This window comes from Numida meleagris, chromosome 1 (genome assembly GCF_002078875.1).
Source record: "Numida meleagris isolate 19003 breed g44 Domestic line chromosome 1, NumMel1.0, whole genome shotgun sequence".
NCBI lineage: Eukaryota > Metazoa > Chordata > Aves > Galliformes > Numididae > Numida > Numida meleagris.
The window spans coordinates 20,380,937-20,406,108 of NC_034409.1; the positions used below are offsets into that span (position 1 = coordinate 20,380,937).

At 40.5% G+C, this 25,172-nt stretch overlaps 1 protein-coding gene across 4 annotated transcripts in view; it reads right to left on the reverse strand.

Moving 5' to 3' along the window:
* Positions 1-25,172, reverse strand: part of LOC110392504 (mitogen-activated protein kinase 12-like) — a 33,234-nt gene that overhangs the window by 3,662 nt on the left and 4,400 nt on the right. For 2 of the 4 annotated variants that reach the window (XM_021384753.1, XM_021384754.1), the window contains 9 exons: positions 24,461-24,610; positions 19,174-19,232; positions 16,265-16,376; positions 10,497-10,526; positions 9,310-9,357; positions 3,819-3,933; positions 3,116-3,187; positions 2,287-2,366; positions 1,460-1,538 (listed from right to left, as the gene is read on the reverse strand). In XM_021384753.1, coding sequence (XP_021240428.1) covers positions 1,460-1,538; positions 2,287-2,366; positions 3,116-3,187; positions 3,819-3,933; positions 9,310-9,357; positions 10,497-10,526; positions 16,265-16,376; positions 19,174-19,232; positions 24,461-24,493 — 628 coding nt within the window. In that variant the 5' untranslated portion in view covers positions 24,494-24,610. Of the gene's footprint in view, positions 1-338; positions 427-1,459; positions 1,539-2,286; positions 2,367-3,115; positions 3,188-3,818; positions 3,934-9,309; positions 9,358-10,496; positions 10,527-16,264; positions 16,377-19,173; positions 19,233-24,460; positions 24,611-25,172 lie in introns of all 4 variants that reach the window. The other 2 variants (XR_002434434.1, XM_021384752.1) reach the window with 2 other exon arrangements.

Here is a 25,172-nt window from a genome sequence, read left to right on the forward strand (position 1 = left end):
TGTGTGCCAAACAATGCAGAGAGCCACATCCACATGCAAGAGAGCCAATGATTATTGTGAAATCACCTCAGCTATGACTTCTGAGCTTCCGACTTCAGGTCCACTGCATCTAGGAACTTCCCAGACGTCTACCCTCACTGCCAGCACTGTGTTGTGGTTTTAAGGCACATCATGACTTGGCAGGAGCGGAATGAGCAGATGGGTGCAGAGCTACTGAGAATTGCTCATACGTGGCTAAATCCATGCTCTCAGCATTGGCAGAACATTTTCAAGTTCACCAAGACATCCACGCTCTCAATCTCAGCACTAGCTTTATCTGCAATGTGTTTTGACCTCACCAAAACAATCCAGGAAATCCATGAACATCTTCTATGTTCCTTGCCGGTGGATTTTGGATCAGGTCCACTGTGAGATTATCAAAATGCACTAGTATAAACAGACAAGATTCTATTACATTCCTAAAAGTATCCTGGAAGAAAGTTTCTGAGTTGGGTGGAGCACCAGAAAGGAGGCAGGGACAGCAGCACGGGAAAAGATGCTGCAACGCCTGCTTGGCACATTATGGATTCATAGAATCATAGAATCATTTAGATTGGAAAAGAACTTTGAGATCTTTAAGTCCAACCATCCACCTAACACTACAAGTCTCTCCAACCATCTCTCCCAGACTATGAGCTGTTGTTCTTCACATAAGGAACAGCCAGATGGCCAAAGAAGTGATAGGAAGAAATTTCTTTATGTGGAGATGTGTAGAGTTTTCTGCAGCTGGGACAGCTAGTGAGTTAGCCATGAGGTCATGGTTAATAATCCTACTGTATCTTAACATACCATTTTAACTTCTTAAACACAGAAGACTCAATTATCCTAATTTATATTCTAAGAAAGCCTGGCTTTATGAGTCAGGTCATTGGGGAACGGATGAAGCTGGGCAGAGCCATCTCAGAGCTCTTGTTGCCTCAGGTCATGTCACAGTTATGCACACTTGGTACGTTCTTCTGGCTGTTTATATCCGTCAAATACAAGTCAGTTATTTGCAGGAATGCACAGATGTTTCTCAAGATTTAAAATGTCAGCTTTCTATTTGCTTGCATTTCTGTTGTACATCAAAAGGACCTTTCAGAATTATAATTAAAATACAATGCGCAGAAAACTTTATTACATATATTTAAATCCCCAGGGCTCTTGAGAAAGCTGCTCCAGTAAAACCATTAAGCACGGGCTGGACCAGAGCCTAAAGCATAAAATACTTCTTTTTGACTCTTTTGAATCGCCTGATTCCTGGCAGCGTCTAAACTTGGCACAGTTCAGCCACTGCAATCAAAGTTCTGAATTACGAAAAGCAAGAGGCAGGACAGCATGAGAATCGCCACATAACCTATCACATGGCTGATACTGCTGCTGCCTCCACTGCAAACAAAACAGCAACAGAAATTGCACACATTCACACAAACTGCCTTACCCAAAGGACTCGCATGCTTCAAGACGGATGCAAAATCTTTCTTCTGGACTTTTGGAAGGCTTTTGATATAGTTTTTTGCCTTTAAAGAAACATGAATACTCAGTTAGAACTTTGCCTCCTTTGTAATGTGCTAACTAGGTAACTTACTGATGCTTTGGTAGTGCCTTGTACAAATGGATTTTTTGCTGTTGTAAGGCCTGGTTATGTTCACCTTCTTCTTGAAAGGAACAGTTTCTACTAAATTGAACCTTAAAATTCTGATTAAGAAATTAAATGAAAAGCTTTGATACCTGATCAATATCGAATATGTTAATTAGAATAAATATGCATCATTTCAAATGCATCATTTGAAAGAATGTCACACTGAAATTTACAGAAATCTCTAAGAGTATATATTTTACAGCAATTCTTTAGTATTTAAATTGTAGAGTTAGATTCATTTTAGGTTCTTTATAGGAGGGACTTAAGGATTCTCAAAAGACAACACAAGAATAGGAAAGAGGAAGTCAGAGATACCTACAGAATGGATGGGTTCTCTGAAGAGGTTCAAATTTTCAGTACACTTCCAGCAAAGTGTATGGAAGGATGTATCAGGTCACCTGATTTAAAGTACTTAAATATATTGATTTTTCAGTGTCCTAATCATTTTCTGTTTCCCCTTAACGTCCAGTAGTTATTCTGGCTGTGAAACCTCATAAGTAGGCCAAGATGAGCTACTGGGGCTCATTTCAGCAGTCAACACACATGATCTCAGGCAGTCTAAGAACTGAGAACGGCCTTAGTAAAATCGGGGCACATAAGACAGTCTGACAAAGCAGAATACTCACTTCCTGACTCTTCAGTTTTTGCACAAAATCTTGACTTGGTGTACCCGTTATTTTCATTATTTCTGTGAGTTGGTCCAGATCTGAATACCAGAAATAAGGAACAAAGTCTTTCACCACAGGATAAAAATTATGTGTTTCTTTGCTGCTGGAGAACAAAGCAAAACCAACAATGCAACAACTGAAGATGTAGAAAGATGAGCTGTCAAACACACAAAACACGTGAACAAAACAAGTGAAAAATTCTTGCCGTGTTCTTTTAACGCTGCACTCTACTGTCTGTCACAACTACTTGGGCCAACAAAGTATCACCTAAGGTTGAAGTGTGGCTAAATCTTAACTATTTTTTTAAACTCTCAGCAATGAAATGATATGACTAAATATTTTCTGTGCACCTAAAATATTTTACTACGTATTATTTATACGATATTTTGGACAAAAGCTTCAAAAAGCATGAAATGGGCTAGCACGTGCACATAAGTTCATATACTACACCAGAATTTTCCGTGCTGGAGTTGTGGAACCTATTGCTACAAAAAAATATATTAATATTTACCTTTTGTATTGTCAGTGAAACTTTTAGCTGATGATTTGAGGCATCATTCAATGGATATCCCACTCTCTATTGAAAAAGTCCAGTAACAGGAGTTTTAATTTGCTGATGTGCAAACTTGGTACAAATAACAAATAACTAATTAAACACAAAGATGCTAGCCAATGAGCTATATTTTTCAATTTACACTCATCAGTTTTTCAGCAGACTCACTGCATCACATAAGCACCTCCCATCATTTTCTGACATTGGTTTCTCAAATGCACTGAGGAAGGATACGGTCGTTTCCCCTGAACAGAGGCCTCCCCGTTATCATTTCTGCCATTATACAGCCCACAGACCAGATGTCAACTGAAAAAACAGATAAAGTAGCATTAAAATACTGAATATTTGTCCATCTAAATGTAGATAAAGTTTAATTTAAAGTACATTTTAAAGGCGACTAAAATTTACCTTTGTAGCCTGTTATAATATAAATGAGTACCTTGCAGAGGATGATGAACAATATAGGGAAAACTAGCAGCATTTCTGACTGGCAAACAGCAGGTAATCTGGTATTGGGCAGAATCAGTTTCTCAGTAAGAAACAGATGCATGAGGGAAGTAATTCTGCCACGCTTTCGAAAAACTTCTATGGCTATTCTAGCATTACCTAAATTCCCTCATTCTGCCACTTACCCTGACTGTTACAATAAGCACATCTTGGCAGAAAGATTAGTCAGTGAGAACACAAGTATGTAGAGCAGGCTCGTTCCAATTGCTTAGGAACTTTCTGCAAATTTTAGAACACAAACAACCTTCCCCCCCCCCCCTAAACTGAACAAAAACCACACCCCCAAATGATTACCTGCAATCTACAAGGACGTTTTTCATAGTTACAATATCATTTCCACCTCCAATGTCTCACTCACTTCAGAAACACAGACTTGCCTGATTCGGCGAACGCTTCAGCTGTATTAAGACTTTTCCAAAGAGATGCTGACCTGTTTGTGTGTAATGCATCCAATTAAGGATGACCTCTGGGGCTCTGTACCACCTTGTAACCACGTAACCTGTCATCTCACTGTCTGTATGCCTGGCCAATCCAAAATCCAGGATCTGCAGTGGAAGCACAAAGTACACCCAGACAAGCTAGTTATCTATTTCATACAGATTTAACAAATGCAGAAAACAAAAGACTCAGAGCATCCTGCAGAGACTGAGTTATTTTTGCATCTTTTTCTCACTGAAGCGTCTTGCTTTCATTTTAAGAATCAAGACAGAAGTAGCAAGGAGGTTTACAATTTTTTCCATGTTAGGTACTTCTATAGCAACACTGAAAGCTGTAAAGCCAGTAAAGAAAACAATATATTATTCAATTCATGGTTAAAAAGATACTGGTCACATTCAATCCTGGCTGTGAAACAACTACCATGTCTTTTTAGAGTTAGAAGAAAAGCACCCAGCTTACACGGTATCCACTGTTCTGACATCCAAGGTGGCACAATTATTAAAGAGTGTATTCCAAGAATATTCTGAAGTAAGGAGATATCATTATCTTTTTTTAAATGAATAACTCATTCAAGGGAAAACTTCCTCTAGGTTACATGAAAGTCTGGAACTAGCAGAGGGAGTTACCATTATTTAGTCCCACCGAATTCCAACCTACTGCTACAACCACAGAACAACCCTTGGTAAGAAATGCAAGGTTAGTACAATTTTTAAAGGATTACATACAATTCAGCTCATTTCCAAGACTCTGGAGAAGAGGAGGCTCAGGGGTGACCTTATCACTCTCTATAACTACCTGAAGGGAGGTCGTGGTGAGGTGGGGGTCGGCCTCTTCTCTCATGTAACTCGTGATAGGACGAGAGGGAATGGCCTTGAGTTGCACCAGGGGAGATTCAAGCTGGACGTTAGGAAATACTACCTTTCTGAAAGTGATCAGGCGCTGGAATGGGCTGCCCAGGGAGGTGGTGGAGTCACCATCCCTGGAGGTGTTCAAGAAACGTTTGGACGTTGTGTTGAAGGACCAGGTTTAGTGAGAACTATTGGTGATAAGTGGACGGTTGGACTGGATGATCTTAGAGATCTCTTCCAACCTTGGTAATTCTATGATTCTAAGACCCTCTTGCTATTGCAATGTGTAGAGCAACAAGACTGAAAGCGAACATTACAGCCTTCTGTCGATCTCTATGGAATTAGCTAACCACTAAAGGCCCACCTGCGTGGACAATCAAAAGATGCTGCCAACAGATGTGGCCAACAGTCAGTTCACAGTTTATCAGGAAATCCACGCTATGAACAAGAAGCAGGGGGTCTTGGGAGAGAAGTCTGCTCAGAGCATCCTTCGCAGATACTTGAATAGGCAGTTTTGTGTGAAGGGCCACTACTCTCCTCATGTATCTGGCTTCATACATCATTGACACGGCAGAAGTTTTTACTAGGAGCACCTGTGCATTACTATAGCAAGAGTGATATATTTATAATGCTTTCGCTGTAGTTAAACATCTTAAAATATTTCACTTTTCAGCAGGACAATTTTATTATTCCCTGATGCTAATAGAAAGGGGAACTGTATTTTCATTCATAGATCAAGAATATAAAATGCCAGGGCTTATCTTTATTGCCACACTAGAAGCGTTATTTCCATAACTTTCCCATGACTGCTGATTATCTACCAATTTGAAATGGACTAGGAAGCAATGGGAGAGATTTTTATTCTTACCAATAAAATGTAATTGATTAAGCCCAAAGTTACCCTTCAAAACTGGTGTCAAAATATTTGCAATTGCAATACACCTTCCTATACCGCTTTCAAACTTAGTGTATACATGGAACATACACTAGGTCTTCCCTTAATGCTGGGAGGGAGATGAGGGAAATCAGTGCCTTTTACAGCAGGTCAAAAGCCACGGGTGGTACTGTCTAGTCTGGCACAGCTTTGTATGTAGGCCTCTTTCATGCAAAGACCTGCGACACCAGGGCTTGGAGAAGGGCCAAGATGGAATTTGGACTTGTATTTTTCTGAAGGCAGAAAATAACATCAAGAATTTTTATGCGTTATTCATTAACTTTGTGATTTCTTTTCATTAAAATGTTCATTAGGCTCATGAACAAATGGAGCTTAGCATTAACATGGTTCCAACGTAACAGCAATTTTCACACAAAAATATTATTCTCATGCTCTGCCTGATCTTCTAGTTTTCTACTAGAACTTCAAAAGATATTTTCAAAGCAAGTTGAAAACCAATTTTATAATGCAGGAATTATGAAAGAGAGCAAATGCCCCAAGGCTCAAGAGTAAGCTCCCTTTCTATTTAGCAAACTTAATTTTCTTCCTTGCTTCAGTAACCGTAACAAAAATAATTTGTAGCTTCAAGACAACAGGAAGGGCAGTGACTCCCCCTGTGGCACCCCTCCACTGTCACTTTTCTGATTCCTATGCAGCAGTTGAAAGAATCAGACATGGCATCCAGAAAGCTCACTCTGAAAAATAAGGCCGATTACTTATTAAAAATTATTAATCCAAGGAACCATTCCAACTTTCCCAGAGCCACACAGCTGCTCAAGCTGAGGCAAGGGAAGCTGCTGAGACACATAAAGGGGAAAAAGGGTGGGATGAGCCCTGGTGGTACTGCCTTGTGCCAGCGTGTGGTGGGGTTAGATGTGCACTCACAGGGCAAGGTACATCCTCTGTATTACACCCGGAATGCACATGCAATGAAAGGCAGTTCCATTGGTTCAGTGTAAGTGAGTTCACAGATAAATCCCTGCCCTCATATTTTTAATGTACATTTCTCAACATTTGATAGTTCGCTTTCTGTCCATACATTGGACTTGCCTTTGGACGACGAGTATTTACTAGTTTCAAATCAGCACATCTCTTCTGTATACAATATCAGAACTTACCATAAAACTAGGGATAGCGTAGTTTTGCCCCGAGAGTCAAGAAACAAAAACTAAAACTTAGTACTACATTTCCTCCTACTCATTTAACAAAATAGTGTTCTTGTATAAAATTATTTGCTTCAGCTTATGTAAAAGCTTAAAAATGTCCAAGGTAACAGAAAAATAAGTTCTATTAGGTAAGGAAATAGAGCAATCATATAGTGAAAGAATGTTTTGGATCTGGACTGCGTCTCAAAATCTCACTGTACAGCTAGGGGGTGGAGGGAGAACATGTCCAACTGGTTTACCTAGATTCTTTTTTTCTCCCACTGTCACACTGGGACTCACTCACAGTTTGGCTACACACAAGCCAGAAAGAGACAATGGCTTTTTGTCTTAAATAGGGAAATCCTGAAAAGACATGGCTCTGAACATCCAGGTCTGTTCCACTCAGTCTCCAAAGAGCGACAGCTACATGCTGTATATAATGCAGTATATAATCCACATGTTACATGCTAAAAAACTATTTTTGCAATCCTGTATCAACTTTTATTGCATTTAATTACGGGAGAGCTTTACAACCTTTGATCTTCTGTATCTCCTAGTTGTAGATTTAGACTTACTGTATTTATTCAAAGCTGGTATTCTTACATGACTGAACTGCTTCCATAAAGGCTTATATCTTTTCAGGAAGATGGCCTTGGCCATAAGATCTAAGAGTCCTTACATATCAGGACACAAATGCCCCATTCAAATGTACTGTTGTTTTGTGAAGATGTACGTGCCAGCCATGACAGCACAGGATAGAAGACGTAGCTTGGTTTTGTAATTAACTGAAAAGCCCTGGCTTGCCTTGCAGATTGCTACAGCTAAGAGAAGACAGGTAACAAAAACAATTCTAGAAAATGAATAATGATCTGTTAAAATAGAATACAATAGAATTCAATAGAATGGCCTGAGGACTGGAAGCACTCTGAGGCCTCTATCTCTCAGGAGAATAAACTATATTCCTAAAACGAGCAGTGCTGAGCAGTACATAGTTCTACTTGATAATGAATAACTTGCTTTTTTTAAAGAAGCTCATTCTACACAGCTAAACCAGATGCATTTTGAGATGTTGGGATACACTGTATAACTATTTCTGCAGTACAAATATCTTTCTTAACAAGCATTGGAAGATTTCCAATACAGATAAGAAACTGAGTAATAAAATATGAACAGTTCAGATTCACTATTTCAGTTCAACCATTTAGAAGGAGGCCTGAGGTGACAAACGCACAGCACCAGAATTACTATTCAGACAGACTCGACTGAGAACATTTCCAAGGAAGATTCAGCAGGAATGGCAACACCCGCTCTTCAGAACAGATCCTTTCCAGTGTGGGTGCCACAGTCCCCGTCTCCAGGTGTGCACGCCCACTAAGCTCCATTTCCATAGGGGATGGGTGTGAGTGTGCACCACCTTCATACCCACCTTTGGACAGAAGCCCAGGCGGGTAGGACAAAGGAAAGCATGGTCTGTGCCAGCACTTTCTTCACTCCAGATAAGCAGCAACCAGGAAATACAAGAAATGCCATAAAGTGCACCTGCCTTACAGTGTACCAATGAAAGCTAACAGCTGAACTATACAATGCTAAATCAGTAATTGTCTCCCTTTAATGACTTTTTTCTTAGTAATTCAGTTAAAAGCAAAAATAAAGAACTGATGTATTCTTTTCATGAAGCACATGTAGTCTACATGCAGCTGATGCTGTTATTTTAACGGTGCAGAAGGACTCGCTTTCAAAGAAACACGGCATTCTTTTTTGTGGTGAGCAGTATTTGATTCCTCACAGGCTTCTCTGAGCGGATGAGCTACAAGGTATCATAGGGACAGTTCTCCACTACAGCTCTTGTGCAACTGCAACCACGGTATGATTATTTCCTGAGAAGCCTGGCTACTATAGTTACGCGCATGCACTTGCACTGGCCCACGGCTATTGCCAGATAAACACCAACCCACATGAAGGCAATTTCAGCTCTCACACTGCTCCTCACCCAGCTGGAAGGACCAAAGCCATGAATAAAGCCTGTGGCACTGACCTTACCAGCAATCCTCCGTACACCCTGGAGCCAGCCCTCAGCTCTTCCCTGCTAACAGCGTACTAGTTTCCCAGAGCGTCTTACGTGTGTTCAGCTCTGATATCCTTGGCAGCATTTCCGGTCTGTGGTACACTCACTTCTTGTGCTCGGCTCCATAATGATCTCAGAAATTTATCATCATCTCTGCCATTTGCATTAAACATATAGTGAGTTCAGTTAAGGACACATAAATAGGAGACTAATAGATTCTCAGTATTCAGGGCCTTATTTCTTATTGTTGTGGCGATTAAAGTCACACAGATTGGAAAATATTTTAAAGGATCAGTCTCCAGTCATTTTTTTCAAGTTTGTTACCACTGTCCATCTGAGCTTCTTCCTTTCTTCAAGAATCTTCTGAGCTCCTGGGCTGAAACCCCACCTGCCACTGAAAGCAGCTAGCACACTTACAGCTGCTGCTCCCAGTGTTTTCTGTGGTGCATCTCTGATACAGACAAATACTTTTTCCAATGAACATATCCTACCTTCAATTCACAGTCTTCATTTACTGCCAGGTTTCCAGGCTTTAGATCCTGTAATCAGATTTGAAATGGAAGTTTCTTATTTATTTTCCAGCAAACAGAATAAAACACGCTTTAAAAGTATTTATTTCATTTAAGTTAAATGGTTTTCCTACAACTACTTAGCACAGTAACAAGTAAAACAATGTCATAAATCTAAACCAGAAAATTAGACATAACAAATAACAGAAATAAAGACAAACTTGAATTTGTATGGCATTTTTCCTTGTGTTCTCCCTCCTAAGCAAACCAACTTTTTTCCTTTTGTCACAAGTCAGCAAAATAATTCTCAATGAAAAATCTCATTTATCTTAATATGTGGTAGGTTTGGTCATAAATTACTTGCATTTAATACGAACACCATTAAGTTAAGGACTCACATATACTCAGTGTAAAATAAATTTCCTTCACTGTTTCTGGACTGTAAACACTGCACATGAAAACACATAAGGGCTGCTCCAAAAGTAATGCCTCCTATTTTATTATGTTGGCCCATGACATCAGAGGCAGATGTTGGTGGTACCAGTATTCTGCTACATGTGGTTGCCGTGTGACAGATGGCAGCAGAGGGGCAGTCTGACAGAATGGCATCTGACATGGAAGTGTGTGTGAAACAATGGGGTGTCACTAAATTCCTCCACGCGGAAAAAAATGGCACCCACTGATATTCCTTGATGCTTGCTGAACATTTATGGAGACCAAAGAGTGGATGTAAGCACAGTGAGGCGGTGTGTGGTGCATTTCAGGTGTCCCTGTTCATTGCAGGGGGGTTGGACTAGATGACCTTTAAGGGTCCCATCCAAAAAAAACTTTCTATGATTCTTATATAACATTTAAATATTTTTAAGAGTTTACTCTAATTTTTGTCTTTAAAAAGTCAGAAAAGAATTCTTACCCATCTCAATTTAGGCACTGTTTGCTCTTATGGGGACTTACAACTCAATTTCATGAAGCTCTTTAAGAAATCTACACCTAAACTGAGTTCAGTGCAACTTCGGTGGCCAACTTACACTTGACAGAGCTACACTGTTTCTATCAAAGGCATAATCAAACGTTATAAATGTACGTTCAAGCACGTTTATGTCCATGCTCACACACAATCATAATCCCACTGTAAGAATTTAAACATATTTTATGTAGTTCCTACTTACCCTGTGAATTATGCCAGACGAGTGAATATACTGCAAAAAAAAAAAGAAAGCATGTTTTAATTAACAAGCTCCTGACTCTAAGGAGCTGTCTGGGGAGCAGGCAGAAAGTGCTTTTTCATGGTGCTAAAGTAATCTGAATTTTGGAAATTTTTATTTACTACACAGAAGATCTTTTTAATGTTCAGGTAATTAAATAGCATTTTACCCTATTGCTCCCTCAAAAACTACATACCAGTAAACCAGTCTGAGTACTGTACCAGATCGTGCAGTTTTTCTCATTCTTGTCCTACATAAAATTACTGTTTCCAGTAATTTCTAGCATTGCTAATGGACATATATGTCAACTGAAATAAATCCTGCTACTTTATACATCAGAAATCCTCTCTTGCAGCAGACATCTCAGCTGTGCCACCACAGTTTAGATCTGCACGCCTCAGCAGTACCGAGTTTTCAGAAATCCTTTAAGAACAGGATGAAGTCCAGGCAAGACCTAAAGCCTTGCTGCACGCTTCACCACTGCCTGGATGCAAATCTAGTTTATCAGATTTATCAGCACATTTTCATCATGTATTTAAAGGCTCTCAAAATTCAAACCAAGAAATAGATGCTGAGGACCAGTTCTTCAGGGAAGCTGGGAAACAAGACATCTGACCAAGTACCGGTATCTACACCTGTGTCTGTCACCAAGTTCTCCCACTGAGGTACGCAATTCCTCTCACCAGGTGAATACCACCCTGGAAGAGACGTCTCTTCATGGGCCATGAAGGGAGTCTCCAGTAACTGCTTCAGACATAGGCATCTCTTTTGCAAGTACGGAAATGCAGAAAGCAATTTGCATGCTTGACTGCTGTCCCCAAGTGAGGACATGCTGCCCAAGAGTGCCCTAAGACGTGCCTGTGCTGTTCAGGTGCAGGGACCTGGTCTGAAAACACTGCAGACCATGGAGACTGAGGTAGACTAAGCAACAAAAGAACAATAAAGGCTTTTTAACAAGTCCTCAGAAACGATGAAGTGGGAATCCTAAATGTCTTTACCTCAACCCACAAGTTTTATCTTTTTCCAGTTCTCTCCCCAGTCCCACTGGGGGAGGAGTAAGCGAACAGCGGTGTGGTGGGGAGCTGCAGAGTTAAACCACCGCAGTCCTTGTGGTGGCCCACAGGGGGCCCAAAGGTTTGAGATAACAACAGATCCGAACAGAATGTGTTGACGCAAAATTCCTGTAAGTGTTATACTAGATTAATAATTGCTGGTTGCAATGTTGTTTTATTTGTTCATGATGTTGTTTTATTTGCTCTCAAGGTTGGTTTTCTTAACTCTTCCTATTTACCAACTCTGGTGGCAGGCCTGTATTTATAGTTTTGCCGTTTTGTATACAGCAACAGTCCTTCTGCAAAGGAATTCTCATGGTCCACCAGATGAGGAGACCAGGGAAAAGAAAGCAAATACTTTGTCTCCTTGGACATCTCTCTCTTTGTCTGTTACAGGGGAATACAGGGAGGTAAGCTGACTAAACAAAGTATCTACAGTTGGTAAGCATTTATATTTTTGTTGCTCTATTTTTCTACAGCTGGTTTCATACCACATAACAGCTGAAGTTGGCTGGAACTCTGCAGATTGAGTCCCACCGCCCACTTGCAGCAGGGTCAGCCACAGCAGGTTGCCCAGGCTGGGTTTGGTCAGGTTCTGACCAGCTCCAAGGACGGAGCCCTTCCAGGCAACCTGTTCCAGTGCGGTGGTCAGACACAAAACCTTTTTCTTCTTGTGGTCAGATGGAATTTTCTGTTTCACCTTGTGCCTGTTGCCTCTCATCCTGTCACTAGGTATCAGTGAGAACAGTCTAGCTCTGTCTTCTTTATATCCCCAGATACACATAGATACTGCTCAGAGCCATGTCAAGACTTGTCCTCTCCAGGCAGCACGAGCCCATCTTGCACAGCCTCTACTTCCACGCTTTCTGCTCCAGATCCCTCAGTGCCTTGGTGGCCTCGCTCTGTCAGTGTCCTCCTTGTGCTGGGATGCCCCAAACTGAACACAGTGCTCCAGAAGTAGTCTCCTAAGTTCTGAGGAGAGGGAGAAAAATCACTTCCCTTCACCCAGAGGTTACAAATTCACCCATACAGTCATGACTGATAGGGCTGTGCTGCTGCAGGGGCACACTGCTGACTGTCATGCCTGAGTCCCCTTCTGGAAAGCTTTCTGTCCCGCCATGGCCCAAAGCCCTAGCAGTATGCATCTGCAGCAGATGGCACATCACTTTCTTCTGCCTATTACTTAGACAAGTTTTAAAATCACCCACAGAACTGCCAAAGTGCTCCATAGGATTTCCTGGGGACGGCCACAAGGGGTTGAGGGAACTGTTCCCCAGAGAGCAGGCTGTAAAACCACTACAGCACATGAAGAGCTATGAAATGCTATTTCTGTTGAGGATGTGCATGAAGTGCATTGGGATGGGAGGAACCAGATGCAAAAAGAGGAGGTCTGTCAGCGGTCCAGAATCTGGAGAAGATATAAATACATATATGTTTTTAAAAAATATACCTGTAAGCAGTTAGGCTCCCAATAAATGGAGAAAAAGCTGGAGTCTTCTGCCAACAGCCATCTTTATCAAGGGTACCACAATGACTACTTACATTCTAAATCATTTTGGTGCCTGTACTGAAGCCTCTTGATTTTCCAAAGCAGATGCTAATAATACTCTATAGGCTATTTTTGCCAGTATGACTGTACACAGTGAGGAAATAACTAGCAGATTCAGGAATTTCTGCACCTAAGAATGTAGCATGTAGAAACAGGAATTAGGGGACTGCACCCTTCTGAGCTTTATTTTAAGTAAATCTCACCCATTTTGGCGAAGAATGTGGTTTTATTGGTGTTCTCACTGCACTGAAGGTTTAATGACTGTTAATAGCACCAAAAATCATGTCAACACTTTGGGGAGAACTCATCTATTTTCTCAATGCTTCTCTTTCCACAAGGCTACTGAGATTACATTAAATAGCACTTATTTCTGGTGGTAATATAAACACTAGCCCTTCTGTAAACTGAAAAACTGGTGTTGAGCTGCAGTGTTTCTTCAACAACAGTGGTATTCTGTAACTGCTTTCTATTATCTACTGGCAGGTACAGCACTGGAACTAAGCTACTCTTAGTTCAGAAAGTTTTCCATTTCAGTTCAACTGTCTTCTGAAATGGGATCCTATTCTTGCCAATTTTCCTCATTAAATTATCCATTTGTTGTCAGATTATTCACTCTTAATGTGATAAACACACCGAGACCACAACTGACACATACTTCACAGTGTTATTACCACTTTACCAGAGCAAAATTTAACTCAAGATTCCAGTTTGATGGGTGCAAAGTGCCTTTGAACACAGGAGCCCTGTGCATAATCCTAAATATGACTTTTGATAGCATTCATAAATTCTTGAATGAAAGCTTCAGATTGTGCTAGGAAGAGATCCAACAGTTGTCTGAATTCTAAGGATTTTTGTCTGGATACGTAATATCTATACAAAACAAAAATCTATGAAAAAGGGAATTAGGAAAGTCTAGGGGAAAAACATTCTAGGCAGCAAGAAAAATTAAAATGAGGAGTGACTTAACAGGTAAAGAAATTCCGAAGAGAAAATGGGTGAGGGAGGAGAAAACAGTGAAGCAGAAAGAACACCACAAACATGAACAAAAGACAGTAAATAGGGATGACCAAAGGAGAGAACTGAACATTATCATGAATGTGGCAAAAGATACTTGAAAAGGTGCTTGTACACCCATTTGCTTGTGCAGCCCAAGAGCTAAGTTTCCATTCTCAAATATTGTATAAATCAAGAAATATGATTACCAACCTCATCCTCAGACCGCTAAGAAAACTAACCCATTCCTGCAGAAAAGGAACTCAAGACTGAAGGAGCTGGAAACTCCAGTCCCATTCCTCCTGCTAAGGACATTTATTTTCAGCTTTCGTCCATATTCTTTGACGTTACATAGCTTTGCTGCCAAACAAAAGAATGACAAAAGCCCTTCTAGCTTGCAAGCCTAACCAAGTACGTTAAAGAAAAGACAAAAGCATATTGCAACTAACAGCTGTATCACCAAAATAAAAATACGAGTCCAAAGTAAAAATGTGGAGAAAAAGACAGTAAGCATTAGGCTACGTTTGGTAGGATACTGAAAGAGTTTCACAGCAAACATCTATAGAGTTGCATATTCCTCCTCCCCAGGTTTTTCAGGTGTTTTTCCCCATAATGTCTCAACCGAGCGCCAAGCATGCACTTTGTTCCTCCACCCTAACAGGTGACGAAAGCAAACATGGATGGGCTGTCTTTAACTCAGAAACACTAGACCTTAAAAATATTTTCATGCAAAATATTGACAGTCCCTTTCTTAAAAAGCCAACTTACTGGTATCATTAAAAGACGGGAAGAGACAAAACATTCAGGTGAACATAACCACACAGTTACAGAAACCAGGCTCCAGCTTCAAAGCCTGGATCAGAAGAAAATTTGCCAATTTCTCTAAAACTTGGCTTTAGGATCAAAGTGATTTACAGCCTTCAAATGCCAAATAGTAGGATAAAGAAGAATAACTTAGCATATATAAAAGCCTGTACCAGTGAAAATCTACTGGATGAGGAACACAAAACCCAGGTAGGGTGAAGGAGAAATGACTAATGAAGCACTCAAGAACAAAACATATTAACTAAGTTTCATGATGAGGGTAAAACAATACTTGCCCTTCTGTATCTATTAAACATGGAGCTACAAAGGAATCATGGATGCATTGTTGCTAATGCTCTTGTCCAGGAACAGCAAGCTGTCCTACAATATTATTTATTATAATAGTTTTTGGCAATATCAATACACATCTGTACAAATCAGAATCTTGATAGCTGCGACAAACTTTCCTGTATCAAAACCAGCACTGCGTTTCCACTCCATGTACACATCCCTATCAGATACAACTCCCAGTGCACTGTCTGCACTTAACCTTTATGCGCAGAGGAAAGTCTGCCCATATGTTGTAAATTGTAGGACTATAAAACAAAAACTGTACAGTGCAGGAAGCAGCCAAAGGAACCACACCAGTCCTAGACAGTGCAGTTCTATGGCCTTCACACTACAAAGTATGTCTCCTGAACAGCAAAGGGAATTAAATGGCCATCACTGCTGGAGAGAGCTTGGATGCAGCCTGCAGAACTAGGTGAAGCGGTTTAAAACAGCAATGTTACAATAGGAATATCTCACCTAAATTCAATTCAGAATAGTTTCTTGAATATATAAATAATAGAAACATGTTCCAGAGAATAACTTACCTAGACACATTCAGCAGTGAGCTTTAGTGCTTTGCAGAACTGGGCTCTTAACACACGGAGACCAAAGTGACATTTCCTGTGGTCCCTGAACACTCACCAAAACCAGTGTGAGCACTATGAGTTGGTGAGGCTCTGATTTTCTCTCCAGTTCAGATTTTCACCCATACCTATAGGTTATATCCCTACATATAGGCATGATATAACAAACCCCAATGAAATCCACAAACAAAGCATTGTACAAAAAAAAACCAGCCCTGCCAGATAACACTTACTGTCACAAAATAACTACTGCACAGAATGCCAATACCTGTACCAAGCAAGGCAAGGTAAGTTCTACCCTTATCATCAAATGTAAGATGTAAGTTCTACTTATCATCAAATGATAAGTATTTATAGCTCTCCGTAATGGTTTACTAGGAAAACAAGATTGTGAAATAGAAATAATTAAAAGTGGCAAACCTTTAAGCCTTTTAACATCTGATACACCAAGAACTGGATTCGGTCCTCAGTGAGTTTCTCATGCTTCATTATCTTACTTAAGTCTGTTCCCATAAATGGCATGACGAGGTAGCTTAAAAAAAAAAAGGAAATAAAAAAGGACAGAATAATTTGAAGTTTGTCAAATAATTTGAAACATAATTGTATGTTATAGTTCATTCACAATATTATAGACCATTCTGTTTACCAAACAATTCTACCACCTTCCCTTCAGGCCCCTCTGTGTTTTTATCTGCTGTCATGAAGGTGTCACATAACCCTGACACTGATTATGGAAAGTTGGTAGTTACCAGAAGAGTACAGATGCTGAACTAGATACAAGGCACCTAATTAACAGCCATGTGATATTTTGAAGATATCTACACAGGAAACTAGGACATTCTCACACAGAGGTATTTATCTCACCATCATTGTCATAGAGTACGTGAACTAGCAGCAATCAAACTGCCTAGAATCAAACAGACAAGGTCAGATGTAACAAATTTTATCTAGGATCATAACCTCCTTCATCTTTAGTACCTCATACTGGCTTCTAATCCCAATATTCACGGACAAATTTGCTATCCTTTGGACAGAAAAAAATGTGCAATATAATTCTGTAATTGTATAATGACATAGCAACTACAGAGAAGAGTATGAAAATTCTTCTCCCGCTCCAAGTATCACTTTTGATGCTTTTCAACAACAGACCCAGTAACCTAGAAAACTGAGTCTGACTTCTGCTTTGTTGATGCTCTTGAATGTTAAAAGCATATTAAGTTCTCCCCTGAATCAGACTTATTAAATGCATTTTCCCAAAGGTCATGAATATTTGAAATGAACCAGAAAATGACATTAGTTTTACAGGAAAAAAAAACAAAAACAGAGAAAGAAATACCTATGTGTCTTTTACTAATGGCAGTGACCTTCAAGATTCATTAGGATTTCACTAGCCTGCCATCATCTGTACAGATCCTAGGGCTCTAGATGGATAATGATTTATGTAAATAGACAAAATTCAAAACAATATGTAACCATCAAGCACTCTAAGACCACTCTTACATGTGCAATATGCTAAGTTTACAGTTCAATGACATCAAATCTCTAGCAGTCAAATTGAGGAAACAATATGGGGAAACAACATTTAAGAAAGAGAAAATCCACTTCTATCTGAGTTTGAAAATCCAAACGTTAGAATGAATTTAAGAGTAATATATTGGAACAACAGGATCAAATATTATAGGCTCACTTGAACACTTTGTCTTCTATTTAAAGCTTGTCAAACTTACTTTTATTTTAACAATGTATTTACAGTGAGGTTTGATGCTTGATTACCAATTCATTCCAATGGAAACTTAATGCCTAACACATTTAAGTTCCTTGCAAGTTGAAGTTAAAACCCTAAAATTTTTAGAGGGCAGCAACCTGTTCTAGCTACCTGTTCTATGATACAAGAACAGACAACGCAAAGAATGTGGTCAAAAAAGATGAAAAACAGCTGTACACAGTGGGATTTCAATTGGTAAAGACTCATGTATCTCTGATTTTGTACACAATTTCCATCAGGTGAACTTCCAACTCTGACAGAAAACCAGTGCAAGCAGGGAAATGACATCGGCTGTTTCTTCACAGAGGAAATGGGATTTTGTCTTTAGTCTTCATTATATTGACTCGTGGAATAGAGGAGAAGGAGAGCAGAACAGCAGAGAGAGCAGGAGCATGTTTCGGATTAAACAGGAGAGCCAGAAGTTACTTGAGAAACTCAAAGTCTTGGATGACATCAGCCTTAGGGATTGGCTGGTGGTGAAACCACCTGCCTTGCCTCGGCTGCTTCTGGCCACAAATCAACTTGAATTTGATCTTTATACAATAGGCAACAGATAACATCTCACAACTAGTCAGCTAAGGGAAGGCTCCCTCAAATAACTAATCCAACTTTTTGGACAGCATCCTTTTTGGCTCAGTGGTGTCTTAAATTATCAATATTAACACAAGGTCCATGTTTTTTGTACTTCATTTTCCACATTTTCTTGTTAGATATCTTTTTTTTGTCAACATACAAATACACAGGGTTGCTTTTTAAATATAGATACATTACAGGGAATCCAATGCAGTACTATAAATATAACACGTTATCTACATTAAGCCCAAGAGGGCTTCTGACCACTGTTTCTGTAGTGACTCTAATTCACAAGAATTGCAGAAGGATCCACAAGTAAAACAGACTTAGTATCTGCACCACTAAATATGTGGTGTCTGTGATGCTGCCAAAAGAGAGACATCAGAGAGATGTAAATGCCTGGTGCCAGAAAAAATTTATATTACGAACTGCTTGGATCACTTTGGCCTGTGAGGTTAGTAGTCAAGAGGAAGCATAGAACACCTTCATCTGGGCATAAGGGATTGCAGAATGAGCACTGGGAAACCATACAGGGAATGCAACAGAACGGAGCTCAGATATTCACAAAAAAATTCAACAGCAACAGAAGTTTTGAATTAATCCTAGTATTAGAATGGACCGCACTGGAGATGTGTCATGTAGCATGCATTACTTTAAGACTACTTGCTTGGGTTAAGAATGGTTCCGTTATCTGATCAGTCTAAGCTTTAGTTTAAGAAACAGGACTTTAAAGGTGGGTTAGGGAATCCATCAAAATGTGTTTACTAAGGGCTGCAAGAAGCACATTCCTTATAAAACAGGTTACTAGCTCTAATAATAATCTGAAAACCTACAATTTCAATGTTGCATGTAACAGCTACTTTAAGATGGAATTCAGAAAAAGTCAGGAAGCAACAGGTTTGGAATTCTCCGTTATTACGAAACACAAACAACCATTCCTCCATACAAGAAACAGTCCCCTGCTCCCAAACAGAAACAACTCAAAACTTACAAGCCATTAAATTTATCCAGGGTGACATCTGGTGTGAATACATCCAATATTCCAATGACCTGAAAATAAAGAGAAAGGAGAGAAAGAAACCATGGGTTAATACTACCTTAACACAAAATTTCCCAAACAGTGTAATAAGTGCAGAAATATAACCAAAAACATTTCCGTAACGTGACTTTAACTACAGGCATAAAGATGGCTGAAATAGCGCCTAACAACATGAGGATTTCCTATGCGTTAAATTTTAAAAATTTGAGGGCTACTTGTGATAAAAAAGATGTATTTATTAAACAAAAAGTCCAGAGGCTTACAGTTTTACACAAGAAGAGACAGTGCCTTTTAACCTGCAGTCAGGCACTGCTAATTCACAACAATTTCTGTTTGCTCAGGGCCTGGAAGCCAGGCAGTGCCAGCAGCCAGCTGGTGCTCTGGGCACCAGACCACTCGTGCCATTTCCCAGATCCAGGCTGTCACACTGACACTAGAACATGGTATTTTGGGTTTGTGAGAATGCATGCTATCTCAAACAGCAGCTCTTCAGGCTGGTTCTTTACCGATGCACATGCCTCACTCAGCAACCTCTTGCAACACAGTTTTTAGAGAGGCTCAGGGTTACTGTGGTACTGAGTTGAAAGCCATACTGAAAAAAGGTATTTGAAACAACTGTGAGGAGAAGAATGGCATTAGATCTATAAGACAGACTATCATGCCATCCCCAGACTGATGCCAGGGCTGTCTGGCTCTGATGTCGTCAGTGCAGACTGGCTTCTGTGCTGAGGTCTGAAATGCTTTTTCAGAAGCCAAACACTCTGACAGAAAGCACTTCTCCTATTATCAGCAGGCTTGTGGAGTACTAACCAGTGGGGCAGAGAAAGAAAGCAACAGAAATGGAAAATGAAAGAGAATATTATTCCTAAGAGACTCGTAATCTTTATAACCTTATTCAGACCCATGTCTGTGGCTATGTGGTTTAGGGATTACACATCAGTTTAAAACTGTGAAAAACTAGAAACTTCAAGAAAGAAACAGGACTATCAGCATATTATGTTGTCTAATGTTACCACCAAAGCACTGAAAAGACTGCACAATTCACCTGGACAACAATCAGGATGGATTCTAGACATTATTAGCATTGTCTTAATTGTTCTTCAGAGGAGATATCTTAAAAAAATTATGTAGAAGCAAAGACAAATGCAGAGAGAGCAGAAATGCAGGGGAAAAAGAAAGAAAGGAAGGACAACTTCCTTTATTTAAAGCTTTAAATAAAACCTACCAACACTGATGAAATCCTTAGTGCACCTATTTTTATCCTTTCCACATCCAAAGGATCTACCACAGTCAGACTGGGTGTTACCAAGATGTTGCAAGACTGAACAAGGCAATCTAATAGAGATGAAGACAGAAAGGTCACACCCCCTCATTTTTGTAACCAAATGTATCTTAGAAAAAATCACTAGTAATATTTTTCTGAGGACTGTTATCTGAAACTAATGCAAAACAACGTAACTACCAAAAAACAATGATTAAACCCACAGAGGATTTGGTTATTATCTGAAGTAGCATCTTCAACGCTTCTTCCCCGCCTTCCACTTTTCTGAAGTCCTGCTTACTCTCTTCAAGGAGGCATTTCCAGGCCTTCATTTACCCAAGCTGTTTGCCTCACCAACACAAAACACACTGAAGATAAACTCTGTGACGCCAGAATGCAGCAGCGAACCACGGGGGACAACCCCGCAGAAAGACCTGATGGAGCAGAAGATGAAGTGATAAGGACGCTGCCCTGCTTCTACCGCTGCACAAAACGTTATCAGGCCCCCACTGTCAACACAGGAACATGTTTCAATAAAGAGAATACCAGAACAAAAATCATTCAGTGAGCTACACCAAAATCTTACTTCTCCATTAAATGCGTCCCGTCGTTACTTTACGCTTCCTGAGATACAAACTGCTGATTCCGATGGAGGCTGCAGACTCCTGGAGATGAGCTTACCATGGGCCTGCATTGTTGCAAACCCCGTGATGTGAGAAATACCACAAAGACCAACGCTGCTCCCGCCGGAGGGAATTTTAAATATTAAAACAGAAAACTCTTCTAACATGCCAAGGATTTCACAATGCTCCTTTTCTTGCTCTCCAAAGCAAGCTTTCTGAAAAACCTGAAATCCACATTAGTGTCCAAAATATAAGTCATACTAATAGTTAATCGATTTAAAAATAAAAGCAAAGGGCCCAATTCCTTTTCCTCGGTGACCTTTATTGAATAGTTGTGTTTTGGGATGATTTTCCTTCCCTGGAACAGAGTCATTTAGTATTTCCAGCCAGGCCACTGCAGATATGCTAAGAACAAGGAGGTTCAGAATAAAATAACTGCTCCCAGGAAAGTACATCTCCAGATACCTCTCCAGGAAAAGGAAAAGCGTAGGAAACTCCCTTTTCTGTATCGTGGAAAATCCTAAGTCTGTCTAAAATGCTCTCTCCCAGTTAAATACAGTATTTGTAAAAACTTTGCAGTGCTGAAAGATACAGTCCCAGCACAGAATGAAGGCACCACAAAACATGCATTACAAGAACCATCTCATTTTCATAGTGTGTTCTCTATGAAATCTGAGGTACCTGTGCGACGTTCTGTAGCTATGTTCTTCCCCTCCGATAAGGAATGAACTCTCTGCACCCAGGGATGGCATGAAAAGCATTTGTGGAAACTGGCAGCAGTGCTGCCCTACCATGACCACATTTTTTCCCCACAAATTCTGCCCAGAGGCAATTTCTAGAATGAAGCGCCCACAAAGGATGCATTTTGCTTCCTTCTGCCATCTAACTGAAAAACAGCTTGGATTTCCGTCATCTCCCCTGCGGAACCTCCCTTGCTTGTTTCAAAGCAAGTCTAAAGGAGAGAGCTTGATGTGTGCCTCTCCCATCTTCCTGCAAAGCAACGCCAGCCCACAGCAGAACTACACTTCTGCTGGTCTAACTCATTTCAGGTGGGGATGTTTGTGCTCTGTACGCTGCTGACTGGGTCCCTCTCCTAGGAAGCCGCTGGGGGAGCGTGGCAGTGGCTCCAGCCTTATTTTTAATCTCTGTCATTCCCCTGCACAAGACATTTACATTGATCACTCTGACCAGTTTTAATTACCGTCAACAAATAACAGCTGTGTGTTTGTAAGGCGGTTTCCATCCACCCCTCCTCAGACTACCTCCTGTTCCAAACACAATTCTACCATTGGCACACAGCAACGAGGAGCTCCTCATCCATATACTTCCATGCACATTCGTATATTTGATTACTTTTACTCAAGGACTGTTTCACTGGATTTCTGTAAAGGAAAGTTTCTGATGCAAGCAGAAGAACACGAATGGAAGACTCGATCTGGTATAAATTAATAAGTAATGCAGGCTATGTCTCTTATGCAGTAAGTGCTTCTTTATCCTGTGGATGTTACGCATGAACAGACAGTGAAGCTGAGCAGCTCTGGCACTCAAGCTACAAACACGTACATTTTTTAAAAGAGAGCCCTGCTGGGGTACACTGAACTATGTATCATACTGCATTAAATTTTCTGCAGCGTTAGCTTCAACTTCACATTGTTGTGCTGTTCCACATCGCAGGGTACCGGCGTCCTTTTAACTACGCTAAGAAGCCTCAATCTTTTTATAACTGTAACCACCAGCACAAGGCTCACGCTACAGTCACCTTCCTTCCACCCAGGGTCACCTCCGCTGCACCATGTGGACAGATGTCTGCTGAGAGAAAAGGAGTTCCTTTCTTTTTTGTGTGTGTGTCATGCTGGCAATACCAGTGTAGCATCTTGCCATGATGCCATAAAAATCTGACATGGTAAAAGAGCAAAGAATAAAAGGAGAAAGGCAGAGACTAACAAGCTTTTCTGATCAGACTCACTGTAGTCCTGAGGGCTGGAGGAGTCTCTGCCCTTTGTAAATAAAAGCACATGGTAACTTCTTGAGAAGCTAAGTGGCACGATGAGGCACACGAGTGCACCGGCAGCACATCCACGGGCACCAGGCATGCCTGAGGAGCCACACTCCTCTAGGGACCTGTATGCAACACCCAGCAGACTCAAATGCTGTGGACTTACACCCTGGAGTGGGCAAAAATTCTAACACAAGAAGGTTTGTGTTTCAGTGCTGTCCTCACCCTGTTTTACTTGACTAAGCACATCAGTCTGATTTATTACTGTCTACGGCTGGGTGTGAAGAATCAGGTGATGGCTGAAGTTCAGCCTAGATAAAACACCTATTAGGTAGGTTTGTAAAAATAAGCCCAACACGTGACAACTGGTATCACCACGTTGATTTACCGGCTTTTGAGTATTAAAAGAAGTGACTCCACTGTCGTGTCAGCAGCCTTGCTGTTTGTAGCTTTCAGCATGCAGAAAAACTGCCATGAACGTTACCCCCCTATAACATTTTGACAGCAGTAAATCATACAGCCATGTCTCGTTTGCAACCTATAAGCAGATTTGCCACTTCCAGACAGGATTGACAACACGCACTTTATGGGCACTTATCTCCTCAAAGGATGTGAATTTTCAGCTGATGCAGTTCTGTGGGGCTTCCTGCAGGAAATCTAATACAGCGAGCATTCACACTGGCATCACTTATCTGTAAAGGCATGGCTCACCTGTAACTCCCTTCTTGGTTTGACTCTGTATACTTCCTCTTCTAATGCTCACGTCAGGCTGCATGAGCTGCAAAAGTGACACTCTGAAGATCTCCTCAGGTAGGAGCATACTTTCCCAACATTTTCTCTGAAACTATTTTGCCCCTTGGCTGATGCCAAAAGACCTCACTTTTTTCATAATAAAGAATGCAAGGTAATTAAGTAGCAGCTAAGCTGAAATGGAAGGCCTGCATCATCATCTTCAGAAGCGTAACTGTAAAGTGAGAGCTGATTTGGTGTCTGTTGGATACCTGAGTTCCTTCCAAAATGGGGAGAAACACTAAATGGTTCTCCTAATGTAAAACATACATTGTTCTTCAGATGTTGGAATTCACCAGAGTACTGTTCTCACAGAGAGATGACTGAGAACGTAATATAGAGTACCTTTAAACAAATACTGCAGCTGACTCTCACAAGGTTTCCAGGAAGACATCTGTAGAATATTAACTGACTCAACTTAAAGAGATGTTTAATGGGCATCTGTCAAAAACCTTATGCCAAAAGCACATTCAGAATTTAAACTGGTACAACTGGGCCAGAATTATCACATGTGCTTATGTTTATATATAGATACAAACATATGTACGCAGACATGTGTACACCACTTACATAAAATCCACAGTCTGTTCTGAAACAACACATTAACACTGCTGCTGCTTTTCTCTCCTGGTGCCTCCTCTTGCTGCCAGCTGCTTTGTGCTTCTGATGGCAACTTCCAAACTTCAATCAGCAAACCCGGAGGTGAGAAGGGCACTAGGACTGAACCAGCAGGAGCCACTATGGAATGATTTCATAACAAAAGTGGGTACCATAGCATCACTTCCAGTCTGAATGCACAATGAAATCCAAGTCATTTGCCAAATGAAACTAAAGGGTCTGCACCTCCGCTTACTTGTCTGGGTTTAATTTTGCATACACAGACATCTCCACTGAATACACATATACAGATACATTTAAGTGTTTGAGAGCCAAAGTTAGGGCCAATGTTCACACTCTTTCTGGTTTTAAGTCAGAGCCATAACAGATAATTTTAAGGGTCCTCAATCTAAATGAACTCAAAATGTAAAGAAGCAGGGAACAAAAGCAGCACTACCCAAAAAAAAAACTTCCTAAAGGCAAACAGCCTGATCTTCTACATGATGCAGTAGGTGCCAAAGAAACAACCAAGATCTGCTAAATCTGTAGTGGGAGGAATACTTCAAGATAGCACGAATAAATGAAGAAAACCAAAAAAACACAATGTGCTTTTCATTCTGCCTTAGCTGTTTTTATTCTTCATCTTCACACCATTCCCTCTCTTCTGCCAGAGTATCTGTTTATG